Source organism: Quercus robur, chromosome 5 (genome assembly GCF_932294415.1).
Source record: "Quercus robur chromosome 5, dhQueRobu3.1, whole genome shotgun sequence".
In the NCBI taxonomy this organism is placed as follows: Eukaryota; Viridiplantae; Streptophyta; class Magnoliopsida; order Fagales; family Fagaceae; genus Quercus; species Quercus robur.
The window spans coordinates 2,909,332-2,931,891 of NC_065538.1; the positions used below are offsets into that span (position 1 = coordinate 2,909,332).

Here is a 22,560-nt window from a genome sequence, read left to right on the forward strand (position 1 = left end):
ATTTATAATTTATTCTATGCTAATCAAATTGCGGTAACTAGTATTAACCCAACTTATTTTGATACTCCGGGAAACAATATACATCGACTATCAATTATTCCTTAACTTTTATTCAATGTTATACTCGTTAATAGTTTGAAATTTAACCTCTTTTTTTTTTTAAATGAAATTTGTATTTGTAGGGTCATCCAAATTAATTTTGGGGAAGTGGATGTCAAGTGCCAAATACTAACTAGCTTAGTGTTTATGGAACACAACAACATCATATAATCAACTTGAATCATTTGGATCTACTACAAGTATTGTATATTTAACTATGTCAATTATAAGCACGTTGATTTTTAAATAATTTAATACGTTTTCTTTTGTTCTTTTTGTAGGCACAACAGCATGGGCATCAATTTAAGGATCAAGATGCTAGCAAGTTCAGTTAAAATTAAGTTCAACTTGATCAAGATGACAAACTTTTTGTTTTTCCTTTTTGTGTTGAACACAACATAGTTCTTCATTTGTAATGGATATTATGGTATTATTTGCCTAGGGAAAAGCTTATACTTTTTTAAGCACATATGGTGACTTACAACAAAGCTTTTTTTTTTATTCAACATTATTTGAGCTTTACATCTATTGATATCTTTGCTCTTTATTTATATTATTAAGAGATGTACATGTTTGATCCTCACTATGTTCAAGTTCATTACATAACCTACTTCAACACGAACTAGATACAAATACAACAATAGAATACAAAGAGGTATACACTATAATACAACAAAGCCTCTACTTGAATAGAGGATAACTCATTATCAGATTCGAAAAACAACTAAACCATAAAGTGAAAAATAAGTAGACCAGGAAAAACATTGATAACAAACAATTGTGCAATTGGGCAATAGCGAATTTTATCAAGGTACTCCATTCCTCTTCTTTTTCTATATATATATATATATATATATATATATATATCTTTACAATATTAACGGGCATACCCCTTGTCAAGTTAAACTAATGCAATCCTTAGAAAGCATCCACTAATCCATATACATCTTCGATAATTCTGCTATCCATAAGACTGACAATTATCCAAAATAAACAATAGCTTGACATCTTACAATAGAAAATTAATCCTCTAGTGTACAGAATTTTTTTGGACTACTCTTGATTGGAGAGCTGATGAGGCAGCACCAAAGTAAATGAAAGTTAAATGTTGAGCCCAACATAGCTCCTTTCCAATTCCATATTCATATGATGAATATGTTGAAGTTCAAAACCATTAAACTGTTTTGCCTCCCTTATCATTATTTTAGTTGCTGCTGAAATCGTAGAGTAGAAGTTGATTGAACAGGTTCAAAGAATATCACAAACACAGCCTTTATTGTCATCACTGTCATTATCAGTATCTTCTATTGCACTGTCAGGGTGGAAAAAAAGAATGAAATGTAAGCAAATCACAAACACAACTGCATAATGAGCATAAAATGAACATGTTTGCCTCAATTAGCAATAGCTAGTGTGCAATGTGCTATTGAAAGTCCATCTGATTGCATTAATTTAAAATATATGCATATTCTTTTAAACTAAACACACAGACACATATAAGTAAGCACACGTTGATTGGTTGAAGACAATGGTGATTGAAGACAAATTTTAAAATCCATATACATCTTGTATGTCTATGATCACTAACTTGACAATCAAAATAGCTGTTTCTTAATGTTGCATCAGCATGCTTATAAACAATACAAACGAAGCAAGAGCTAGTAATTTTATTAGAAACAGTAAAATGCAAGGAAATAAAGAATTGTACAGTAAAGTCTTTAATCATTGTCCAAATAACAACTACAATAAATGCACAAGCAACTGTTGATCATAGAACAAATAAGAGGTTCTCAAAAATAAGAGCCATCAACATCAGTAAGTCCCTAGTTCAAATAATGGGACAACAAATAATGCCTTCTCCGGATTTTCTAACAACATCTTTGAGTCTAGAAAGCCAGCAATAGTCCAAGTTTGGAATTCTTTTTGAAAACCAGCAATATACAAGCTCAAAATACATAAAAATTCTTTTTGGTTATTAGTAATTTCGACCCATTCCATCCACATGATTATATAATTCATTGGATTGCCTCAAGGCCATAAATATTACAGTACTCTACACCAAATTTGCATATGAATTACTCGAATAAAATAAAAAAAACAAATTTCAGTACTGAAACAGAGTGTAACCGTTGTCGTTACAGGGAGGGAGGTAGATGATATGGAGACACCATGCTCACAACGGCAGTAGCAGAGATGGGATTGCAACACCGTTCTCTACCATGGTTCCGGCGGGTTCTGCAACGATTCCAGCGAGTTGGCGGCGGCGTTGGTCGCAGTGTGAGAATTTTATGGCAAGGAGAGAGGGCGTGAGGCAGAGGATTTGAGGCCATGGTTTTTCGCTGTCACGTTTTGTGTTTAGGAGTTTGTTAGCACCGATGAGGCAAAGAGGGGAGGCACAGAGAGTGCTTGGTCTGAGATGGAGGCGCCGTACGGCGTACGGTACTGCCGAGGCAGAGAGGGAGGAGGGGGTTTGGTTGCAAACGTTATTAGTTAATTTCTACGTGGTATTTTAGTTTTTAAAAAGCTAAGATGGAGCATGCCACGTCAGTTATTTGTAAAATAATTTGTGTCTGTACCATTACTTTACATTAACATAATGCTTAAATATATTTGATTTAATAAAATTTAACACTTATAATATGCATGATAATCTTTCTCTCTCTCTATATATATATATAGAGAGAGAGAGAGAGTTTAGGTTTATAAGATTTTCATTAAATTTATTGGTAAAAATATAATTTTCAAATAATAGTCATAGAAGGAAAAAAATATTTAATAATTAATACATTTCTTAAAAACCCTTCAACTATAAAAGTAAAATTTCACACCTTTATAATATCATAAATAAAGCCAACTTCCTCTTTTTTTTAATGGAAAAATTACACTTTTCTACCATGAATTATGAATAAGATTACACTTAAACATTTGAATTATAGAAACATATGGTCGACCCCTTAATTTTAAAAATATATTACACTTACCTTCTACTAAATGTTTTGCTGTTAATTACGGAGTATGATGGAATTTAGCAATGAATGGCTAATTTATCATTTTGATGTCTATCTTGAAGAGATGAGCAAAATGGTCTTTCAATATTAAATTCTATCATAATTAATACAAAAATAGATAGTGGGGGGACATTGAAACAATTTTAGGGGGGTCAATTGTGTGTTTTAATAATTTATGGGATTAACAAGTGTAATAATGGTGAAAGATTAGGATGGAAAAGTATAATGTCTCTTATTTTAAATGTAGTTTATATATATAAATATATATATATATATTTAATGTAGTTTTAAAATATGACTTTTCTTGTGCACTTTATTTTTTGCATTGGACACAAACAAAAGGATGGGATTTTTGTCACAAATTTAGAGGAATCTAATTTTTTTATATTGTTTTTAGAGGAATTTTTTTATTTTTGAGAAATGTTTTCAGAGGAATAGGATTCATTAATTTGACGCTTTGTTTAGTATTTACATAGGATGAGTCATTCCATTTTAAAGAGCCACCATCCAAAAATAGACCAATTTTTAGAACTTTTTATCCAAATGAAAATCAATAAAATTGGAAATAAGAAATATTTATAAAAATTAACCATAAAGAGAAATTATAGTTTCAAAAGTGAATATTATTGTGGACTATAAATAATATATAGCATCGTCTTTTCTTTTTCTTTTTCTTTTTTTGTTGATGAATAGAATCGTCTATTTTAATTTATAAAAAGTGATTGATTTAAAAATTTTGAAAGGATGCACTTTATATATCCGTCAAGTTTGTATTGCATATATATTAAAATTTTCTTTGAGGATTGCATTCTATTAAGTAATGAATTTGATTGAAATCGGTTTTTAATACAATGTTTGTATATATATTGTAAGGACCCGTTTGTTTAGACCCCCAACTTGTGAACAATTGATGGTGGTCCAGCGAGCCCAACACAATATATTTGTTAGAGAGTAGATCTTACAAGAAAGAAAGTTTCAGCCAATTAATTATGGGCCTTAGTTGAAAGGGATTAAACCAGTTAAAAAACACCACAATGCGAGAATAGCACTCCTCAGTCAAGTCCAAGGATAAATTGTTCTTATATTGACTCAAGCTTTTTTCTAAATACAAGATGTTCTATCTTTCTCCCAGAGACTACCTACCCCATTTTTTATGGGGGCCATTCCCTTATATAGTCTTATCCTCTTCGATCCCAACCTTCCACTTGTTAATTTTGTGGGTGATCTCCTGGATGCTTGTCCCATTAGAGACATTCTAACAACTTTGTGAGTAGCTGTGAACTGAGATATCTTTGTTGAGGGGTTATTTTCACATAAATGCGGCCAGTTGGTTAGGTGCAACACATTTAATGTGGTGGTTGCAGCCTTTCTCCCTAGATATTTCTTCTTTTGTTGTTGGTTACCTTCCTTGAACCTTATCCATAAAAGGAAGGATTATCTTTTGTATAGCATGCCAAGGAAGACTGGGCTCCAACCTTTCATAATGCTCTCCCGAGGAAACCCGGCTCCTTAGGAGCTACCATCAGTTTGTTGTTATACTTTCTTGTCCTCTGCTTAGTGATCCCCAAACTTAATAAACCCTACTACCATCCTCAAGCACCTAAGTATCCTCGAATGCAGCCCACAACCCAATACTCATGCTCGGCTTGTTTATACTCACATATCAATTGGTTTTGTTATAAATGAAGTTCAACACTGAATCCCTTATTTGATGATAAAATACTTTTATAATTGAGGTAATTTGAACCACCAACAATATGAATGATTAATTGTGCTAAAACTTTTCCTATAAAAAATAAAAAATTGTACTAAAAGTCTAAAAACTTAAAAAAGTTTTTTTTTTTTTTTTTGAAATCCAAATATCTGGATGAGAAATTGAGAACCCATTATAAATGGGCCAAAAGAAAAATTATACTTTATACAAAATTTAATATATTTTTTTTAATACAAGATAGAAATTATACTTTAGAATAATCTAAGTGTATATATAATTGAAGTTCCTTCTTGGAGACTTGAATCTCATCTTTTGTCCCCCACACCCCACAAGCAATTATACTTATGGAGTGACTATCGCGCTAAGGGTGCACTATAGTTTTTAATATTCAAAATTGTGTATATGGTTTTTTATTTTTGACAATACTCAGAAAATCAATAGGCTGGATGGCACGGATTTTGATGATTTTGAGGGCCTGAAAAGGAAGAAGCGAAAGATCAGAGGAGACCAGGGTTGACCAGCCATAAACCTTCCGATGATAAAGTTAGTCTTTTATTCCGAAATAGGGAATTCCAAACTTATGGGGATCGTGTTTGGGAAAAACTTACATTTGTTTGTCGGAGATTAGTGTTTTTATAGGTTCATGAAACGGTTATTTATTTAATAACTTCCCCTACCTTTAATAACTGCCATGGAGGTTATATTTTATGCTCCTATTTTCTATAACCGTCGTTGAGCTCGTCATAAGTAATGATGGACGGAAGGTCATCCAAAAGCTGTAGAGTTGGCACGACGAACTCATCTAAAAACCTCTATGGACGAGCATGTCAAGGATGAGTAGCTCGTTTTCTATTATTCCTTCTCTGCATGACCACTATAGACAAGTATGGAGTTGGCTCATTTTTAGACACCACCAATTTTTATTTTTTACCTCTAATCATAAAATTTAGCTGCTTTTAATTATTTTTCTATTACATACTTACAAGTTTAGTAATGCTATAAATATTAACTATTTTACAACATTTTTACAAACTGATATTTTGGACAACTTCTTACAGGTTTTCATTTAAGTCTACAATTAACATCGTTTTTTTTCATTTACCAATAATTACTTACCATAATATTTTTTTTTGTTTCTTACAAAAAAAATAACTCACCATATTAGTAATTTGTAAATTTTTTTGCAAAATAGTTTGTATTTCTGAAATTACTCTTTCAAGTTACGTTCATTCATCCTGCTTGATAATTCAAAAACGTAAATAAATAAATTACATTAAAAAAAACGTAAATAAAAAAGAAAAAAAAAAGAAAAAGAAAAAAAAGAGTTGGATGAGAATTAGATGGGTTACGTTATGACAATATATCACGGCTGTGTAAGTTGTACCTTCAGAGCATTCTTATCAGAAGTTGTAAAATTTTTACCTTTTAGCATCTAAAAAACCAATTTTATAGCATTTAACACATCATTTTACAATAAAGCTAACATCAAAATTTTTACATTTTTTTACCGTTTCATTAAAATATTATTTATTTCTCATTTTATATTTTTTTTATTCTCACCACCCAGGCCACCACAAACCCACAAATAAATTCATGACAACCAGCGATCAGCCATATTCACCACCACAGCACCACCACTACCATCATGACCCAAAATCAACCACAGCACACACCGGCACGTACCTTCGTCGTCCACCTCCAACAAAAAACCCATGCTAAATCAAGTAGGCTCTAGCGTGGTCCCTAAAGATTGAACATAAAACTGAAAACCCATGCCAAATCAAGTGATTATCTTGAAAAAAAAAAACTACCCAATCCTGAAACAAATCAAGGAAAAATCAAACCTCATGGAGAAAGGCCGGTGAAACAATATAGGGAAAGAAAGAAGAAAAAGAGAGAAAAATGTGTGTTGGTGAGCGACAAAGAAAGAGGAAAAGTAAGAATAGTCAGAGGAGTAAAAAAAAGCTATTTCTTTATAAGATTTGAGCTACAGTGCGCTCTCATTTTTGAGAGCGCATTGCAGCAAGATTGTAAATTTTTTAGAATACAGCAGGTTTGATGGAGCACATTTTGTAAGTTTAGATGCTAAAAAATAGCTTATATAGCATTTACAACTTTTGATAGGAATGCTCTGTCAGCTCTGATAAAGTTATTTCCAAATTGGCATTCCAAGGTACAATACCTAAAAGCGCGCCCTCTCTCATATGTTTTGGTCCTTCAAAACCAAACCCCTCTATTAGAGCATTCTTATCAAGGTTTGCAAAAAATTTAGCATTTACTCTCTCAAATCCCAATTTTATAAGATATAACACCCCACTTTACAACATTCCTTCCATCAAAACTTCTATTTTTTTTTAACACTTCATTTAAATATTCTTTCTTTATCATTTTTTATTCTTTTTTATTTTTCCTCTCTCTTTCTCTGACTCTCTCTCCTCTGTGTCTCTCTTTCACAACCCAGCGCCGCCGGCCACCATATCCACCCACCCATTTCACAACCACCACCCCTACCACCATTAGCAACCACAACCCACCACAGCCACCACCACCACAAGTCACAGCACCACTGTGGCAACCACAACCCCCTGCAGGAAGAACAAAAAAAGAAAAAAACCAAAGTATAACCACAACTATCCACCAAAATCACAACCAACCACCACCCAACCACTACAAAAACAACCAGCAAAACCCATCAGCAGACCCATCACGCCGAACCAAAACCCACAGGAACCAAACCCAGATCGGTGAACCAAAACCCATCACACACACACACAAACCCAGGATTGGTGACCCACGACCCACGCCGAACCAAAACCACGACCACAAACCACAGCAGAAAGGAAAAAAAAAAAAAAAAAAAAAAAAAAAAAAAAAAAAAAAAAGAAGAAGAAGAAGAAGAAGAAGAAGAAGAAGAAGAAACCTCCATCGCCCACGCCGAACCTCCACCATGACCATTGGACCGTCGGACCCACTACCCATGCCCATCGGACCACAATCGCCGACCAAGAATCATCATCGCCACCACCCACGACCATCGAACCATCCAATCGGACACAAACCCATCAGACCTCGCCGCCACGGGACAGAGAAGAGAGAAGAGGGAAGAACGAAGTGATAGGAATGAGAAATACAGAAATAATAAAGAAAAGAAAGTGGGCCCTCACCTAAATTAAAAAAACAATAAAAGTTTTACAATTAGTGAACAGTGCGGTCTCAAATTCGAGACCGCACTGTTCACCAATGCCAAAATATTTGGCATTTAAAACTTTTGATGGAGGTGTGTTTTTAAAGTTTGGGGTGTCAAATACCAAATATTTGGCATTTGACACCCTTAATGAGAATGCTCTTATAGCCATATTGTCTTGGTCAGATTCTGAGCAATTGTCATTATCGTCCCTCAGATCCTTCCCATCAAAACCAAAGTCCAAATGATATATTTTTTTTTGAGAAACAAGTCCAAATGATATAAACCAGGTATGTCCATTACATATAAAAAAAAAAAAAAAAAAAAAAAAAAAAAAAAAAAAAAAAAAAAAAAAAAAAAACACAGTAAAAACTGTGTCTTTGTTATTTATTTAAGGTTGTTAGTCTGAATTTCCAGATGGGAATGGCATTTTTTTTTTCAACAAATTGTTCATTTTGGTTTAATGGGTATTTTTAAAAATGAATAAAGATATGATTTTGGTGGCTCATATGGCTTGGTTTGGTGCCTTGTGATATAGATCATTGGAGATCTTGATTCAGATGGGGAATGCTTATCATTTTGTATTATCACAATTGAATTCATAGCATGTGATAATGAAGAAGAATTGGGTCATTTTGGTGATCTCTTATGTGTTTTTAGTGAATATAAAAAATGGGTTTTTTTTTTTGTTCTTTGTGGTTTTTAACAAATGCCTCTCTAATGCCCATCACAATGAAATATGTCAATATTGTAAGAACCAAATCATGGGTCTTTTTTTTTTTTTTTTTAATGGGAGTTTGGTCATTTGGATTCTGAGAGTAACATTTGAAGAGGTGAGTTGTCAAGATGTGACCTTGCTTAATAACTCATTGTGATCCACTAGAGTTAAGAGGAACTATAGATGGTGTTACCATGACAGATATGATTATGGACTCTGCATGTTAAGCTTAAATGGCAGTAGTTGTTCATGGATGACTGAGAGAGATATAGTAGCTGTTAGATTATGTGAATTTAGTGGTTTGTTATGGTACCGAGCTGAGTTATTTGTTAATTTGTATATCAGTTTCTTATTTGTGTAGGATTGTTGTCTTCATAATCTCCTGGATTTGGGATAATGGCTAACATATTTGAGTCATTTTTGTATAGCTGAAAAGGTCTAAGCTGAAGATGGTGAAGCTAACTTTGATTGCCTGTGTAACTGATGGTCTTCCACGAGCAGAGGGTCTAGATGATGGCTGTGATTTAAAAGACGCTGAATTCTACAAAGAGCAAGTCAAGGCTTTGTTTTAAAACCTATCAAGAGGTCAGAATGAGGCTTCAAGGATGTCAATTGAAACTGGCCCTTACATTTTCCAGTATCCTTGTGAGATTTTTCATGTGTGTGTGTGTGTGTGTGTGTATTTTCCCAGTATAACTTATGAGCGATAGAAACTACAGTATTATTTCTGGTACAATCTGGAGTATGCAATCTCTTTATAGTTTAGAGAGTATTCAAACACAATGTGAAACCCAACTTGATTCAATCTAGCCAAAAATTTATTGCAATTAAATTTGGGGTTGGCTTCATACACAATGTGAAATTATGGAGATTTTATGAGACTTTTAGATGATTGTGAGATATTGAGTTCCTTGTAGGTGTTGCCGTCTAGTTAAAATTGTTCTATTATATTTAACGGATGCAAGATTTGATGGTGATAGCAGCTTCAGTTTAGAAATTATGCTGTCTTTTTCAACATGTCTTTATGCTGAAGTACCCTACTGTGCATAAAAGAGACTCAGTTAGAATTTCTTTCTTTTTACATAAGTTGGACATCTGATCTTCTTTTCTATATGCTCTGTTAAAATAATAATTGTGTCTGAATGTGGAACAATCTTAATGTTACCTTGATGTAAGTTCTTAGTTATATTATCGAAGGACGCGTTTATTACTTGACAATGTGTGACCATGCTTATCCTAAGAAACTTGCCTTTCAATACCTTGAAAACCTCAAGAACGAATTTGAGCGTGTTAATGGGGCTCAAATTGAAACTGCTGCCAGACCTTATACCTTCATCAAATTTGGTATGTCTAGTTTTTTCTTCATGATTCTTTTTTGTACTTCCTATTCTTTCAGCATTCTTGTTGGTGTTTCTTTTGATGAGTTTAATTTTCCTACTTTTTATGTTTAAAAGACACATTCATACAGAAAACCAAGAAACTGTATCAGGACACCTGTACCCAGCGGAATATTGCAAAGTTGAATGATGAACTCTATGAAGTCCACCAAATAATGACTTGCAATGTTCAGGAAGTTCTTGGTGTTGGTGAAAAGTTGGACCGTAAGATATTCCTTTTTATTTTCAGAAATACTTAAATTTAATTATGTTATTTTGTTCTGATGTTTGTTTGAAGCTATGCAACATAATCTATTTGCAAATTTTAAATAATGTATGAAATGCTTAAGATCTTGCATTGTTGCATTCAATAAGAAATTTCTCTTTGGTCACCCTGGTGGGTTTAGTCTTGAAAGAAGAAGCTATTATAGATACATTCACCATTGTTGAAATAATGCTAGAGTGCAATCGGTACCTATCCACTCGTAAAGGTACCTCCACTTTGCTGTACCAGAATCCGCACACTGGCATGAGGAGTGTCAAGAACAAAGCCAGGCTTGCTTTGAAGTTCTGGCAAGATGGATTTTGTGGGTTTGCTAGCTATTATCAAAATTTTGTGTTTACTATTGTCTCTAAAGAAACAGTTATTGGCATATTTGCGCTTGGTTGAGACACTTGTTGAATGTGAAGTTATGTTTGTGACATCAAACTGTATGTTGTTAACACAAAATTATAGTTGCATAACTCTCTTGTAGGTCACAGCTCTGTGTGTGGAGGTCACATATTTGCGCTTGATTGAAACACTTGTTGAATGTGAAGTTATGTTTGTGACATCAAATTATATGGTGTTAACACAAAATAAATTACAGTTTCATAACTCTCTTGTAGGTCACATTCCCCACCCCCCCCCCCCCCCTCTCTCCCCGCCCTGCTCTGCCCCTCTCTGTGTGTGAAGGTCACATATTTCTGTTTATCTAGATTTTGCTAAAAAGAAATCAGAAGAATTACTTAGTAACTTTATTTCTTAGACTAGTAATAAATCCAAAGCCTCCCCCCTTCCCCTTCTCTCTCTGTCACGCTAATGAGTGCCTTTATTTTTTTTCCTTATTAAAGTAATATAATCTCTTTCATATTTCAATTTTGCAGAGGTCAGTGAAATGTCAAGTCCGTTAACATCAGAACCTATATATGCTGATAATGCAAGAGACATAAATTGACAGGTTAGTTTGATTATGCAGAATCTCGTATATCTACATAGACGGTTATTACATCAACAAAACTATCATGTACCTCTCTGCTTCAAGAAACTTTCTTAATCACTTTGAGGGAGTTCCAAATATATACCAAGGTTTTCAATACTGTCTGAAAGTAAGATTCAACCAGCCAGGCCGGAGTTTTGTTTCTTCAAGCAAGGACTTTGGTGCACTGTTTGGGTGAATGGCTGTAACACCATGAAAAATATGCCTAGATTTTCCACCAAATATAAGAACATCTCCGGATTCCAACACAACCTTCTCTGCCTTGTCAACATCCCTCTTATCACCGTATAAGAAGTCTGCCTTGTCACCAATTGAAAAAGAGACCACAGGTAAACCTTTAGCAAGACTTTCTTGGCTTTCACAACGATCCTGCATGGAATTGAAGTCATTAGCTGTCATATAAACTTCACAAAGCCATAGTTAACGAGGAATCTAGAGAAACAAGTGAGGTGCAAGTTATGGATGAATAATTCATGAAAAATAAAACATAATCAAGGAAGGAAGAATTTCCAAGAATAGAAATTGCAAAGAAATTGGTAAGTCAGATTATATGGGTAAGCCACACCTGATGGAGACGAAGTCGACCATTTTCAGAGTAATAATTTACAAGACAAATGTTTGGTGACATCCAGGGAAGTATGCTTTCTACATTGCTTGATTTGGAATTTTTCTGAATAAGGGAATGGGAATCTTCAATTGATTTTTTGACCAACTGATAGAATTCAGCAGGTATAGTGGGTGGTTTAGCCTCATCAACTGGACGGTGATCTCCATAGTTACCTGTCTCAGGGTCCCAATTTTTACCGAGGTCTCCATAGTTACCTGTCTCAGGGTCCCAATTTTTACCGAGGTACATCTTCCATCGCAGTTTTGCTCCATCACGGTAACCTGTTTGGTAGAAACCTCCAGGACCCAGACCAAGGTCTCGGAATTTATTTACTATTTTGACCTGATCACTGAATGATATGTAACTCTTTAGAAGGTCCATCCCAGCCCTCAACACAATTCCATTTTGCCCCTCCAAGGAGGACTTGATTTCATTCCGCCTTTCTATATTCTGTACTAGTAAAAGAGGTTTGAGCATAACAGTTTTCTCAGATTTGGTTGGGCAGAGATCAAGAGAGTCAAGCATTGCAAAGTGCTCAGAATGCTCTAAATTTTTATGGCCTGCAGAACTTTTTGGATCCTTGCTTGAAGAAGGCTCATATTTTTTAGCAGATACAGAAAGGACCTGAGTCTCATCCTGATGTACAGAAATTTTCAACTTGAATTCCATGTTCACCTCCAAACTGACACTTAAGATTTTCCCACTCTGAATTCTCCCTGCATCCAAGTCCTCAGAATCAGACCGCCCAGACAATTGAGGAAAATCCTGTTTATAGGCTGAATCTGGAGTACCCATGCACTTGAATTGTTTTGATCTACTGCCTACACTCTCTGGTGAATTTATTCCTTGTTGAGACCTCACTATATTTGCAAAACCATCTTTGCCACCATGTGAATGCCACTCCTGCCGGTTTCTGCTACCTAATTTGGGTTTATACTCGGAGTTCTTTGGAACACTACCCAGTGACCTTTGCTGTGAATTATTCCTTTTGACTATAGAGGATCCATCCTCACCACCAACAGTCTCCTCAGCAAGTCTGTCTGCTCCAACTTGTAGTCCGTATAATTCAAAAGTTAAAACAAACCCAAGGTTAATCAAAACCAATTACTCAAACTCAAATCCCATAAACACATAAAATCAAACGATAAATAATGGAAAGAGAATGCAACCTGTAGTTCGTAAAATACAGTAAATAAAACAAACCCCAAGTTTATTCAAAACCAATTACTCAAACTCAAATCCCATAAACACTCGTAAAATCAATTGATAAATAAGGGAAAGAGAATACAAACAGGAAAATGAATTTGCTTCAAGCATATATTCTCAGACTTAATTTCAAGCAACTTCAAACGATGACCAGCAGCCGTAACCCCGCCCCCCAAAATGACATTAATGCCAGACAGCTGAGGAATTTAGGTGTTATCCAAGATGGAAACAAAACTATCAAATTCACCATTAAGTAAATAAAATAAGTGTAACATTTCTCAGTCTTCCTTAATACCAAATTCCTGTGCGTATATATATAAACTGGATAACACAACCTGGAATTTCTGTTGGATTTAGCATATATAAACATTAAAAACTTACGCAGTTTACACGAAAGGAAAAAAAAATTATGCAGTCGCGAAAGCAGTAGCAAATAATATAGATCATATCACATTTGTAATGAAATTATACCTATCATGCCATGTAAATATTGTGTAATCCAATCATTACACAATCAAAATTACATAAATTCCAAAATTTTGACACATTACACAATAATTACACAATCATAACCAACTTTTCTTACATATTCAACTTGGGTCTTTTTCAAATCTTTCACAATATTCCTTAAACTAATCCAACAATAACAAAAACCCATATCTTAAATTTGCAACCTTTTACATAAATATGTCACACTTCACATCAAAAAAAAAAAACCAGTAACTGTACATTTCCCATATATCATAACACCTTCAACAAAAAGAGAAATCACAGATTCTATTGATTCTACAAAGACTATCTTTTCCATAAAATAAAAAATAATCGGAAAAAGGGTGTGGCACAATTACAGGGCTCTGACAATACACTGAACAACCGGTCTCTTTTTTAAACCCAATTGGCTCCGGTGCTCTTAGCTCTGCCATGGTCAGTTCCACGACGCATGTTTGTTTTGGTGATTGTGATTATTTGCTTTTATTGAGCACACAATGGAGGTGGATTAATCAATGAAACTGAAAGTTCGGGACTTTTTGAGTGATTGATGATCTTTGATGATCATGATGATGAACACAGACTCTGCTCTGGGTTGGCTGAGTTTTTGTGCTTGTGTTTGTGAGAGAGAGAGAGAGAGAGAGAGAGAGAGAGTCAGTCACAGAGAGTAAAGTTTTGTTTTTGAAAATTCACAGAGAGTAAAGTAGAGGATGGTGTTATATAACTTGAAGCAGAAGGAAAAGGAAAGGAAGAAGGTTAAGGGTCTTAAACCCTTTTGTCTTCTCCAGACCGAGGGACTAAGAATCCTTTCTGTCCAGCTTAAAATTTAATGTGAAAATAAGGGATGTTTTTTTTTTTGAGAAAGAAGACTTCAAATTTCACTGAAAAGGAGGGGCCAAATCAGCCTGTACAAAATGAGAAATAGATGGTGGAACTTCTTCCATCCAAATTACACAATCTGCTAAATTTGCAGCTAACTTAGCCAAACCGTGCGCAACTTTGTTGCCCTCTCTCTTTGTATGAGAGTAAGACACTTCTGAAAAGTTCCTAGCTAAGGTACAAGCATCTCTGATCAACAAACCATAAGCAGCCCAGCCCACATCCTCTGTTTCCAGTGCTTGTGTCACCACTTTAGAATCCCCTTCCAAGATTACATTGTCAAGGCCAATGTCAGCAGCCAACTCAAGAGCACGAGATGCAGCCAGTGCTTCAATCTCCACTGCTTTGAAAGCTTGGTTCAGCGGTTGCACCAACGAAGCAATCACTAGACCGTCACCATTACGAATAACTACACCAATACCTGATCTGTTAGTGTCGGCAAAGATTGCTCCATCATAGTTAATCTTGAAGGCATTAGGTGCAGGGGGAGACCAAGTAACTTGCTGTTGTCTCTGACTAGGAAGAGTTGCTGGTTGGACTGCCTTGAACTCAAGGAACCTATCATTGGCAGATTGAGCCAAATGGGACGTGGAACAACAAGGTTGCTGGGTCCTTAGTTGGTTCCGTTGAGTCCAAATGGACCAAACAAACATAGCAAATAGCTCAGGAGATTTATCATTTTTAATAATCCAAGCCATTAACTCACCAAAGTTCTGAAAGGTAGAATGAGCCTGAAACCTCCACAGGTCCATTGCTCCCCAAACCACATCAAGTTTTGTACAACTCCATACTGCATGTAGAATATCTTCACATCCCCCTGAACATCTATCACATGATTGGTCAGTAATGATGTGCCGACGTACTAAATTCCCTTTGGTTGGGAGAGAATTTTTGCAAGCTCTCCAAATCAAATGTTTTACCTTGTTTGGGGACTCAAGAGACCAGATTGCCTTCCACAAGCCTTTCTCATAATCTGGAGGTTCTTCAAGCCGGCTGAACTCCATCTCATCTTTCAGAAATCGATACCCCAACTTGCATGAGTACTGTCCATTTGGAGACAAAGGCCAGAAAATAGAATCATTCGCTTCAAACCGAGATAGGGGGATCTTTTTAATAAGCTCCGCCTCCTGTGGAATAAAATTCCGTCAATCATCTCATCATTCCAGCTTCTAGTTTCTACATTAATCAAGCAGTCCACAGTAGCTTCCTCCATGGACTCCAGAACTGGGGAGGAAATTCTAGTTGGATGTTTTATTGGCAGCCAGTGGTGCTGCCAAATCTTTATAGATCTGCCATTACCAACCCTCCAACACGCTCCCTCTAAGATGACATCCCTACCTCTAAGAATGCTTTTCCAAGCATAGGAACCCGAAGGTGAGTCTTGAGCATCAAGAATGGAGCAATGGGGAAAGAATTTAGCCTTGAAGACCTTATAGAAAAGTGATTCCCTATTGTTCATCAGTCTCCAAGCTTGTTTTGCCAAAAGAGCATCATTAAAGTGAATTAGATCTCTAAAACCCAATCCACCAACTAGCTTTGATTTGGTAAGATCATCCCATCGCAACCAATGGATTTTCCTTCTATCTCCTCTTTGACCCCACCAAAACTTCTTGACCATAGCTTCAATCTCATGACAAAGGCCCAAAGGGAGCTTGAAACACCCCATAGCATAGGACGGAATGGCTTAGATTACGGCCTTGATTAGAACTTCCCGCCCGGCTTGAGACAATAACTTTCCTTCCCACCCTTGTAACTTTCTCCACACTCGCTCCTTAATGTAATTGAAACTAGCCTTCTTACCTCTTCCAACCAAAGAAGGAAGCCCAAGGCATTTCTCATAGAACATGATCTCTTGAACACCTAAAAGTCTTTTGATAGAGTCTTTAGTTGCTTGTGGGGTGGATTTACTAAAGAAAAGTGCTGTTTTTTCCTTATTGATCTTCTGGCCTGATGATTGCTCATACACCCCAAGGAGCTTTAGAATATTGCTACATTCATCCAAGTTGGCTCTACAGAATAACAAACTATCATCTGCAAAAAACAAATGTGTTAGTTTAGGGCCTCTTTTGCAAAGAGAGAAGCCCCTAAGGCCTCCCACTCTAGCTGCATCTTCAATCAAACCGTGCAATCCTTCCGTACATAGGAGAAAAAGAAAGGGGGAAAGGGGGTCTCCTTGCCTAATCCCACTAGACGGAGTAATAAGACCTTTAGGTTCTCCATTAATAAATATTGAGTAAGTAACAGATCTCACACAAGCCATAATGAGAGAAGTCCATTTTGCACAAAACCCCATTTTCATCATTAGATTTTCCAAGTAATACCCTGTCGTAAGCCTTACTCATGTCTAACTTGAGGGCCATACAACCTAATTTACCAGAGTTTTGATTTTTCATGTAATGCAATGTTTCAAAGGCAACTAGAATGTTGTCTGTAATAAGCCGATTCTTAGCAAATGTTGACTGGTGCTCAGTAATAAGGTTGGGCAGAAACTTTTTCAGTCTATTTGCTAAGACTTTTGAAAAAATTTTGTAAAAAACATTGCACAAACTTATGGGGCGAAATTCAGTTACCAATTCAGGACTATCAACCTTAGGAATAAGAGTAATGAAAGTATGGTTAATAGGGGATGGTAAGATACCTGAGTTCAACCACATGTGCACTGAGCTAGTCACGTCCTTGTCCACCATAGGCCAAAAGTGTTGGTAGAACAACGGAGGCATTCCGTCTGGGCCAGGGGCTTTTAATGGCGCCATTTGTTTAATAGCATTCAAGATTTCCCACTCATGAAAGATTCCCCCCAGATCAGCATTCATATCTTCTGTTACTACCTTGGTAATTTTTTCTAGAGTCCCACCTTGGCTAGTTGAATTTGAGGAAGAGAAGAGATCGGTGTAATAGTTGATAAAGGCCTGGCCAATATCCTCTGCCTGGTTCAGCCACCTCCCAGATGGGTCTCGAATGCCTAAGCTTGAATTTTTTCAAAATCTCTTGGTGGCTTTATTGTGGAAAAATTTTGTATTGCTATCTCCTTTACTCAACCACAAAACTCTAGATCTTTGGCTCCACAATCTAGATTCTCTATCGATCAATACATTAACCTCGGCTTTTAATAGGCGAACAATAGAATTGTTTCCAATTCTCATCGCTTCTAATTCTGCAGCAGCCAGCAATTTATTCTTGTCTACCAAAGTCCTTCTAACATTTCCAAAGCAATTACTATTCCGCCAAGTTAAGTCCTGTTCACACTTAGCTACCTTCTTTAGAATTGCACTACTAGGATCCGAACAATCAGTACTTGTCCAGGCAGCTTCAACAGTTTCCCCACATCTATCATCTGACAGCCACATTTCTTCGAAGCGAAAAACTTTCCTTTTTACAGGAAGCTCCAAACCAGATAGGTTAATAAATAAAGGTAAATGATCCAAAGAGTAACAATGAAGGTGGTGAATTTTTGTACCTGGGAATAATAAAAACCAATTGTTCGTAGCCAAACCCCGATCTAATCGTTCCAATATAGACTGGCCAGAATCAAAATGTTTACTCCACGTGTACGATGGACCCACAAAACCCATATCCATAAGGCCACACTCATCAATCACGTCTCTGAAACGTTGCATCTGGTGGAAGCTTCTTAAAGCTCCACCAATCTTTTCTTCTTGTCTGATTATTTCGTTGTAGTCGCCAGCACACAACCAAGGAATATTTTGACTACTGTTCAGACTTCTAAGCTTTGTCCAAGCTTCATTCCTTCTCGAGGAATCTGGCTCACCATAAAAGCCTGTGAACCTCCACTCATCATTACCATTTTTATTTATAATAGCATCAATGTAATACTTGTGGGAATCTACTACAGTCAAGTTCACAGAATTTTTCCAAAACAGAACCAAACCACCCCCTCTAGAAGTTCTTGGTACCACCCACTTCTGATCAAAATTAATATTGCTAAGTGTACGATCTAGCCTTGCTTCATCTGCCTATGTCTCGGCTATAAACATGACAGAGGGATCTTTTGCCCGTAAAATACTTACAAGCTCTTTCTCTGTACGCAGGTTCCCAAACCCACGACAATTCCAAACTAGGAGATTCATTGCATCTGGCGAAGCTGGTGACCAGCTTCCGCCAATATCTTTGCCTGAGAAACATCTCCCTTGGAAACTTGACGCCTCTTGCCTGGTAACTCCGAGAGAACTCTACTATCATCTTGGTTTCGCTTCCCAATTCCACAGATAAGCACCTCCTCAGGCTGAGATGAGTTAGTACCTACTGTCCTCATAAGCCGTGTCCATTTCCCTGGATAGGTGCAGGGGAAGATTTGGTATTAGTGATATCACACAATACCTGGGGAACAAGATTCTCCTTTTGCATTATCATATCATGTTTAGAAGGAAAGTCCGAATTTTGAACTTCCTTAAGGCTTTTGGGACAATTATAGTCAATAGGGAGAATTGCCTCAGATAAGGGAGTACCCCCCTTCCCACTAGTCTCCGAATCAAATTTTCTAATATCCTCATCAATTTTAGATAGTTTTGAAAGGAAAGAAGATTCAATAGGAATCAACTCCGATAATTTTGAGGGGGGTTGAACTGGAGATAAGATTTCCCCAACACTCACTTCCCTTAAGCTCTCATCATTCCCTAAGATAGTGGTAGACTCTAAATTTAAAAAAGAATTGGAATTTATGACTTTACCTCCTAATTCATCCTCCACTGGACCTGGAACCACTGCTTCCCCTTTTTCCTCTCCTGTGGTCTCTTTTTCAAACCATCCCGGCACATAAAAAACATTTTTACTTCCTCTCTGGTAAGGAGCAGCTTTTAGGAACGAACCAAATTGTTGTTTATCAGTTGACAGAGACCCCTTACTTCGAATCCACAAGTTGCATTGTTTGTCACCGTGGTCTAGGCGACCACACCAGTAGCAAAAGTTCGGAAGCCTCTCGTACTGAAAACGAACCCAAGCTTTTTCACCATTCTCTAGAGTAATTACCCTCCCCCTACACAGAGGAAGAGAGATGTCAATATTCACTCTAACACGAAAGAAGTTCCCACCATCATCCTCAGTGGATTCAGGGGACCTACGGACCTCCCCAACTGTGTCACAAAGACTCTCTGCCACCTTTTTCGACATGAAGCTGAGAGGAATATCATGTACCTGGACCCAGAACCAAGCTTTATCAAAGACCAGATCTTTTGCCTGTGAGCCTTCCTCATATCGTTTCAGGACCACAAGGTGTTTGTCAAAAGTCCAAGGCTGATTTTGAAGGATCCTTTCCACATCTTGGATATTATCGAAGACAAATAGAACTATATGATTGCCAATGTGGCGAATCTTGAAGCCATTTTGTGACCTCCATATCTGCTTGAAGGTGCGTACCACCGCCTCCAAAACTAGGAAGCGAGAAGTAAGAAACTTTGCTACAACAACGAACGTTCTGGCCTTCTGGGTTCGTGGGAGAGCAAAGTCTGTATTTTCCCTCTCTGAGAGCGAAAACTTGCTCCAATCTCTAGATAAGTCTTCCATGGAAAGAGCAGATAGAGAAGAAGACCGATTAAGGAAATGAGAACAGAGTTGTGAAGGAAAGAAAGGAAAGAAAAGTGTTTCCCAAAGACCCACCAAATAGAATACCCACTAGTCCCGAGATACACCCTTGGCTGCTCGAGAGGACAACAGACCCAGAACAAACAAACAAGATGAAAGAAACAAATCTCCTTCGCAGAAGGGACATAAACTTCTACTGTCTGAAGAGAAGGGAAAAAAAATCCCTATTCTTCTAAGGGATGTTTTGAACAAGTTAATCCTTCCTGTCCAGCTTAAAATTCTAAGCTTTTAATGGAATATTATTTATATGTATTTGAATAAATAAATAAAAACTTCAAATAAAATATTAAAATTTGATTTATCAAATAAACCAAATCAATAATGGAGCATTCTACTATAGAAACTGTAGAATGACCCATCAAATTATAAGGTGTTATTAAGAAAGTTATGAAAATGTATTTATTATTTTTTAAAATTGGAAAAAGATTTAAGGATAATTTAAAAATAAAATATTAGGCAAATGAAATGTTGGAATAAGGAAGTAGTAATGTATCATCCCCTTATCACTCGAGAGGTACCAGAAAAAGCTCTTCGGACCGTTGTCGAAGGCCAACCCTCTTTGATAAACCCAGTTCATCCTCGCTTAACTGTGATAAACACCATGTTAACTGTTGTCCATACACTAAAACCTAGCTCTTCGACCCACTCTCTACAAATTTATTGTACCGGGCTCATTGGTAGCCCCTATCAGTCGAAAGGCACCAGAAAAAGCTCCTCGGACCGTTGCCGAAGACCAACCCTCTTTGATAAACCCAGTTCATTCTCGCTTAACTATGATAAACACCATGTTAACTGTTGTTCATACACTAAAACCTAACTCTTCGACCCACTCTCTACAAATTTATTGTACTGGGCTCACTGGTCTAAGATCCCATACATCTTGGACTTGGGCTGAAAAACGTGACCCTACAATTTTATTCTATTGATTTTAGGTTTTGTTGATAACATTTTAGATAAACACAACTATTATAGTTGTAAATCAAATACTACTTTCTTTCATTATTTGATTTGTTATATTTATCCAAAAAATATGTATATTAAAATTTTTGCAATTTGGTGAACTCTGTGTGTATATATAATGAGAATTTTAGGCTGTGAAGAAAATGATATAAACAAAAAGAAGTAGTTTAAGTGAAACTCAAATACTTTTTTTTTTTTACTTTATTATTAGGGAAAATGTGACATAAGAAGCAAATTTATCCACTAAAAAAAAAAAAAAAAAGAAACGTAGGAATAAAAAAATGCAAGTTCTATCTTTTTTTTTTTCCTTTTACGTATTTTAAAGAAATGTAGGGAAAAAAATGCAAGTTCTATCTTTTTTTCCTTTTTCCTCGTTAGGGATTTAAGCGGGGGAGATTGTGATGCCCAACTTGATTGATTGTGTGATGTGTGTGGATGTGTGATGAGTCCCACATCAGGTATTTATTGGATTGAATTGGGTTTTATTAACAACTGTAAGGAGCCTCAATTGTAACTAGTCCTTTTGTGATGTAGTATAGATGTGGCTTGCGCTTTTTCTCGGGTTGTTACATATGGTATAAGAGCCGGCTCGGTAATCTTGTATGGGCTCAGAGACACTACCCCACAAAGTGAGCCCTAATGAGGACATTAGGGATTTAAGTGGAGGAGATTGTGATACCCCAATTTGATTGATTGTGTGATGTGTATGGGTGTGTGATGAGTCCCACATCGAGTATTTACTGGGTAGATCTGGGTTTTATTAACAATTACAATGAGCCTCAATTGTGACTAGTCCTTTTGAGGTATAGCGCAGATATAGCTAGCGCTTTTCCTTGGGTCATTACATATGGTATCAGAGCCGGCCCAGTAATCCCATGTGGGTTTGGAGACACTACTCCATAAAGTGAGCCCTAACGAGGACGTTAAGGATTTAAGCGGGGGAGATTATGATACCCCAATTTAATTGATTGTGTGGGTGTGTGATGAGTCTCACATTGGGTATTTACTGGGTTGAATTGGGCTTTATTAACAACTATAAGGAATCTCAATTGTGACTAGTCCTTTTGAGGTATAGCGTAGATATGGCTAGCGCTTTTTCTTGGGTCGTTACAATACCGACACGACTCGCCGGACTCCGATGTCTGAGCGGTGTCCTTTTATTTTTTTTTATTTTTTTATTTTTTACTTCTCCGACGCGACTCCGACACAGTGGACATGCTAGTAATGAAAAAAAAGAAAAAGAAAAATAGAAAATCACAGATCAACCCTCCCTTTAGTGTCTGCCTCGCTACCCTCTATCCCTCGCCAGTGCTAGATCGGGCTGATTGGCGAGCTCCATAGACAGTCGCCGTCGACACCGTGCCTTTCGATCTCTCTCTCTCGCTCTCGGCATGGACAGGACCGACAGGCGACAGGTTTGACCTCTTCTCTTCTCTCTCTCTCTGTATTTTTTTTTCTTCAAT

The 22,560-nt window shown here is 36.6% G+C and overlaps 2 protein-coding genes and 1 pseudogene across 3 annotated transcripts in view; 2 read left to right on the top strand and 1 right to left on the bottom strand.

Annotated features, from left to right (window-relative positions):
- Nucleotides 1-13,498, bottom strand: part of LOC126724835 (uncharacterized) — a 28,154-nt gene extending 14,656 nt beyond the window's left edge. The window contains exons 1-3 of one of the 2 annotated variants that reach the window (XM_050429235.1): nt 12,181-13,498; nt 11,924-12,138; nt 11,452-11,727 (exon numbers count right to left, since the gene is read on the bottom strand). In XM_050429235.1, coding sequence (XP_050285192.1) covers nt 11,452-11,727; nt 11,924-12,138; nt 12,181-12,760 — 1,071 coding nt within the window. In that variant the 5' untranslated portion in view covers nt 12,761-13,498. Of the gene's footprint in view, nt 1-11,357; nt 11,728-11,923 lie in introns of those variants that run through there. The other variant, XM_050429234.1, reaches the window with a different exon arrangement.
- The window catches only part of LOC126724836 (25.3 kDa vesicle transport protein), a 39,262-nt gene continuing 24,975 nt past the window's right edge, over nt 8,274-22,560 (top strand). Inside the window, exon 1 of the mRNA XM_050429237.1 lies at nt 8,274-8,295. The gene's annotated coding sequence lies outside the window, so the exon portion shown is untranslated. The remainder of the gene's footprint in view (nt 8,296-22,560) is intronic.
- Nucleotides 9,154-11,531, top strand: LOC126724837 (25.3 kDa vesicle transport protein-like; annotated as a pseudogene).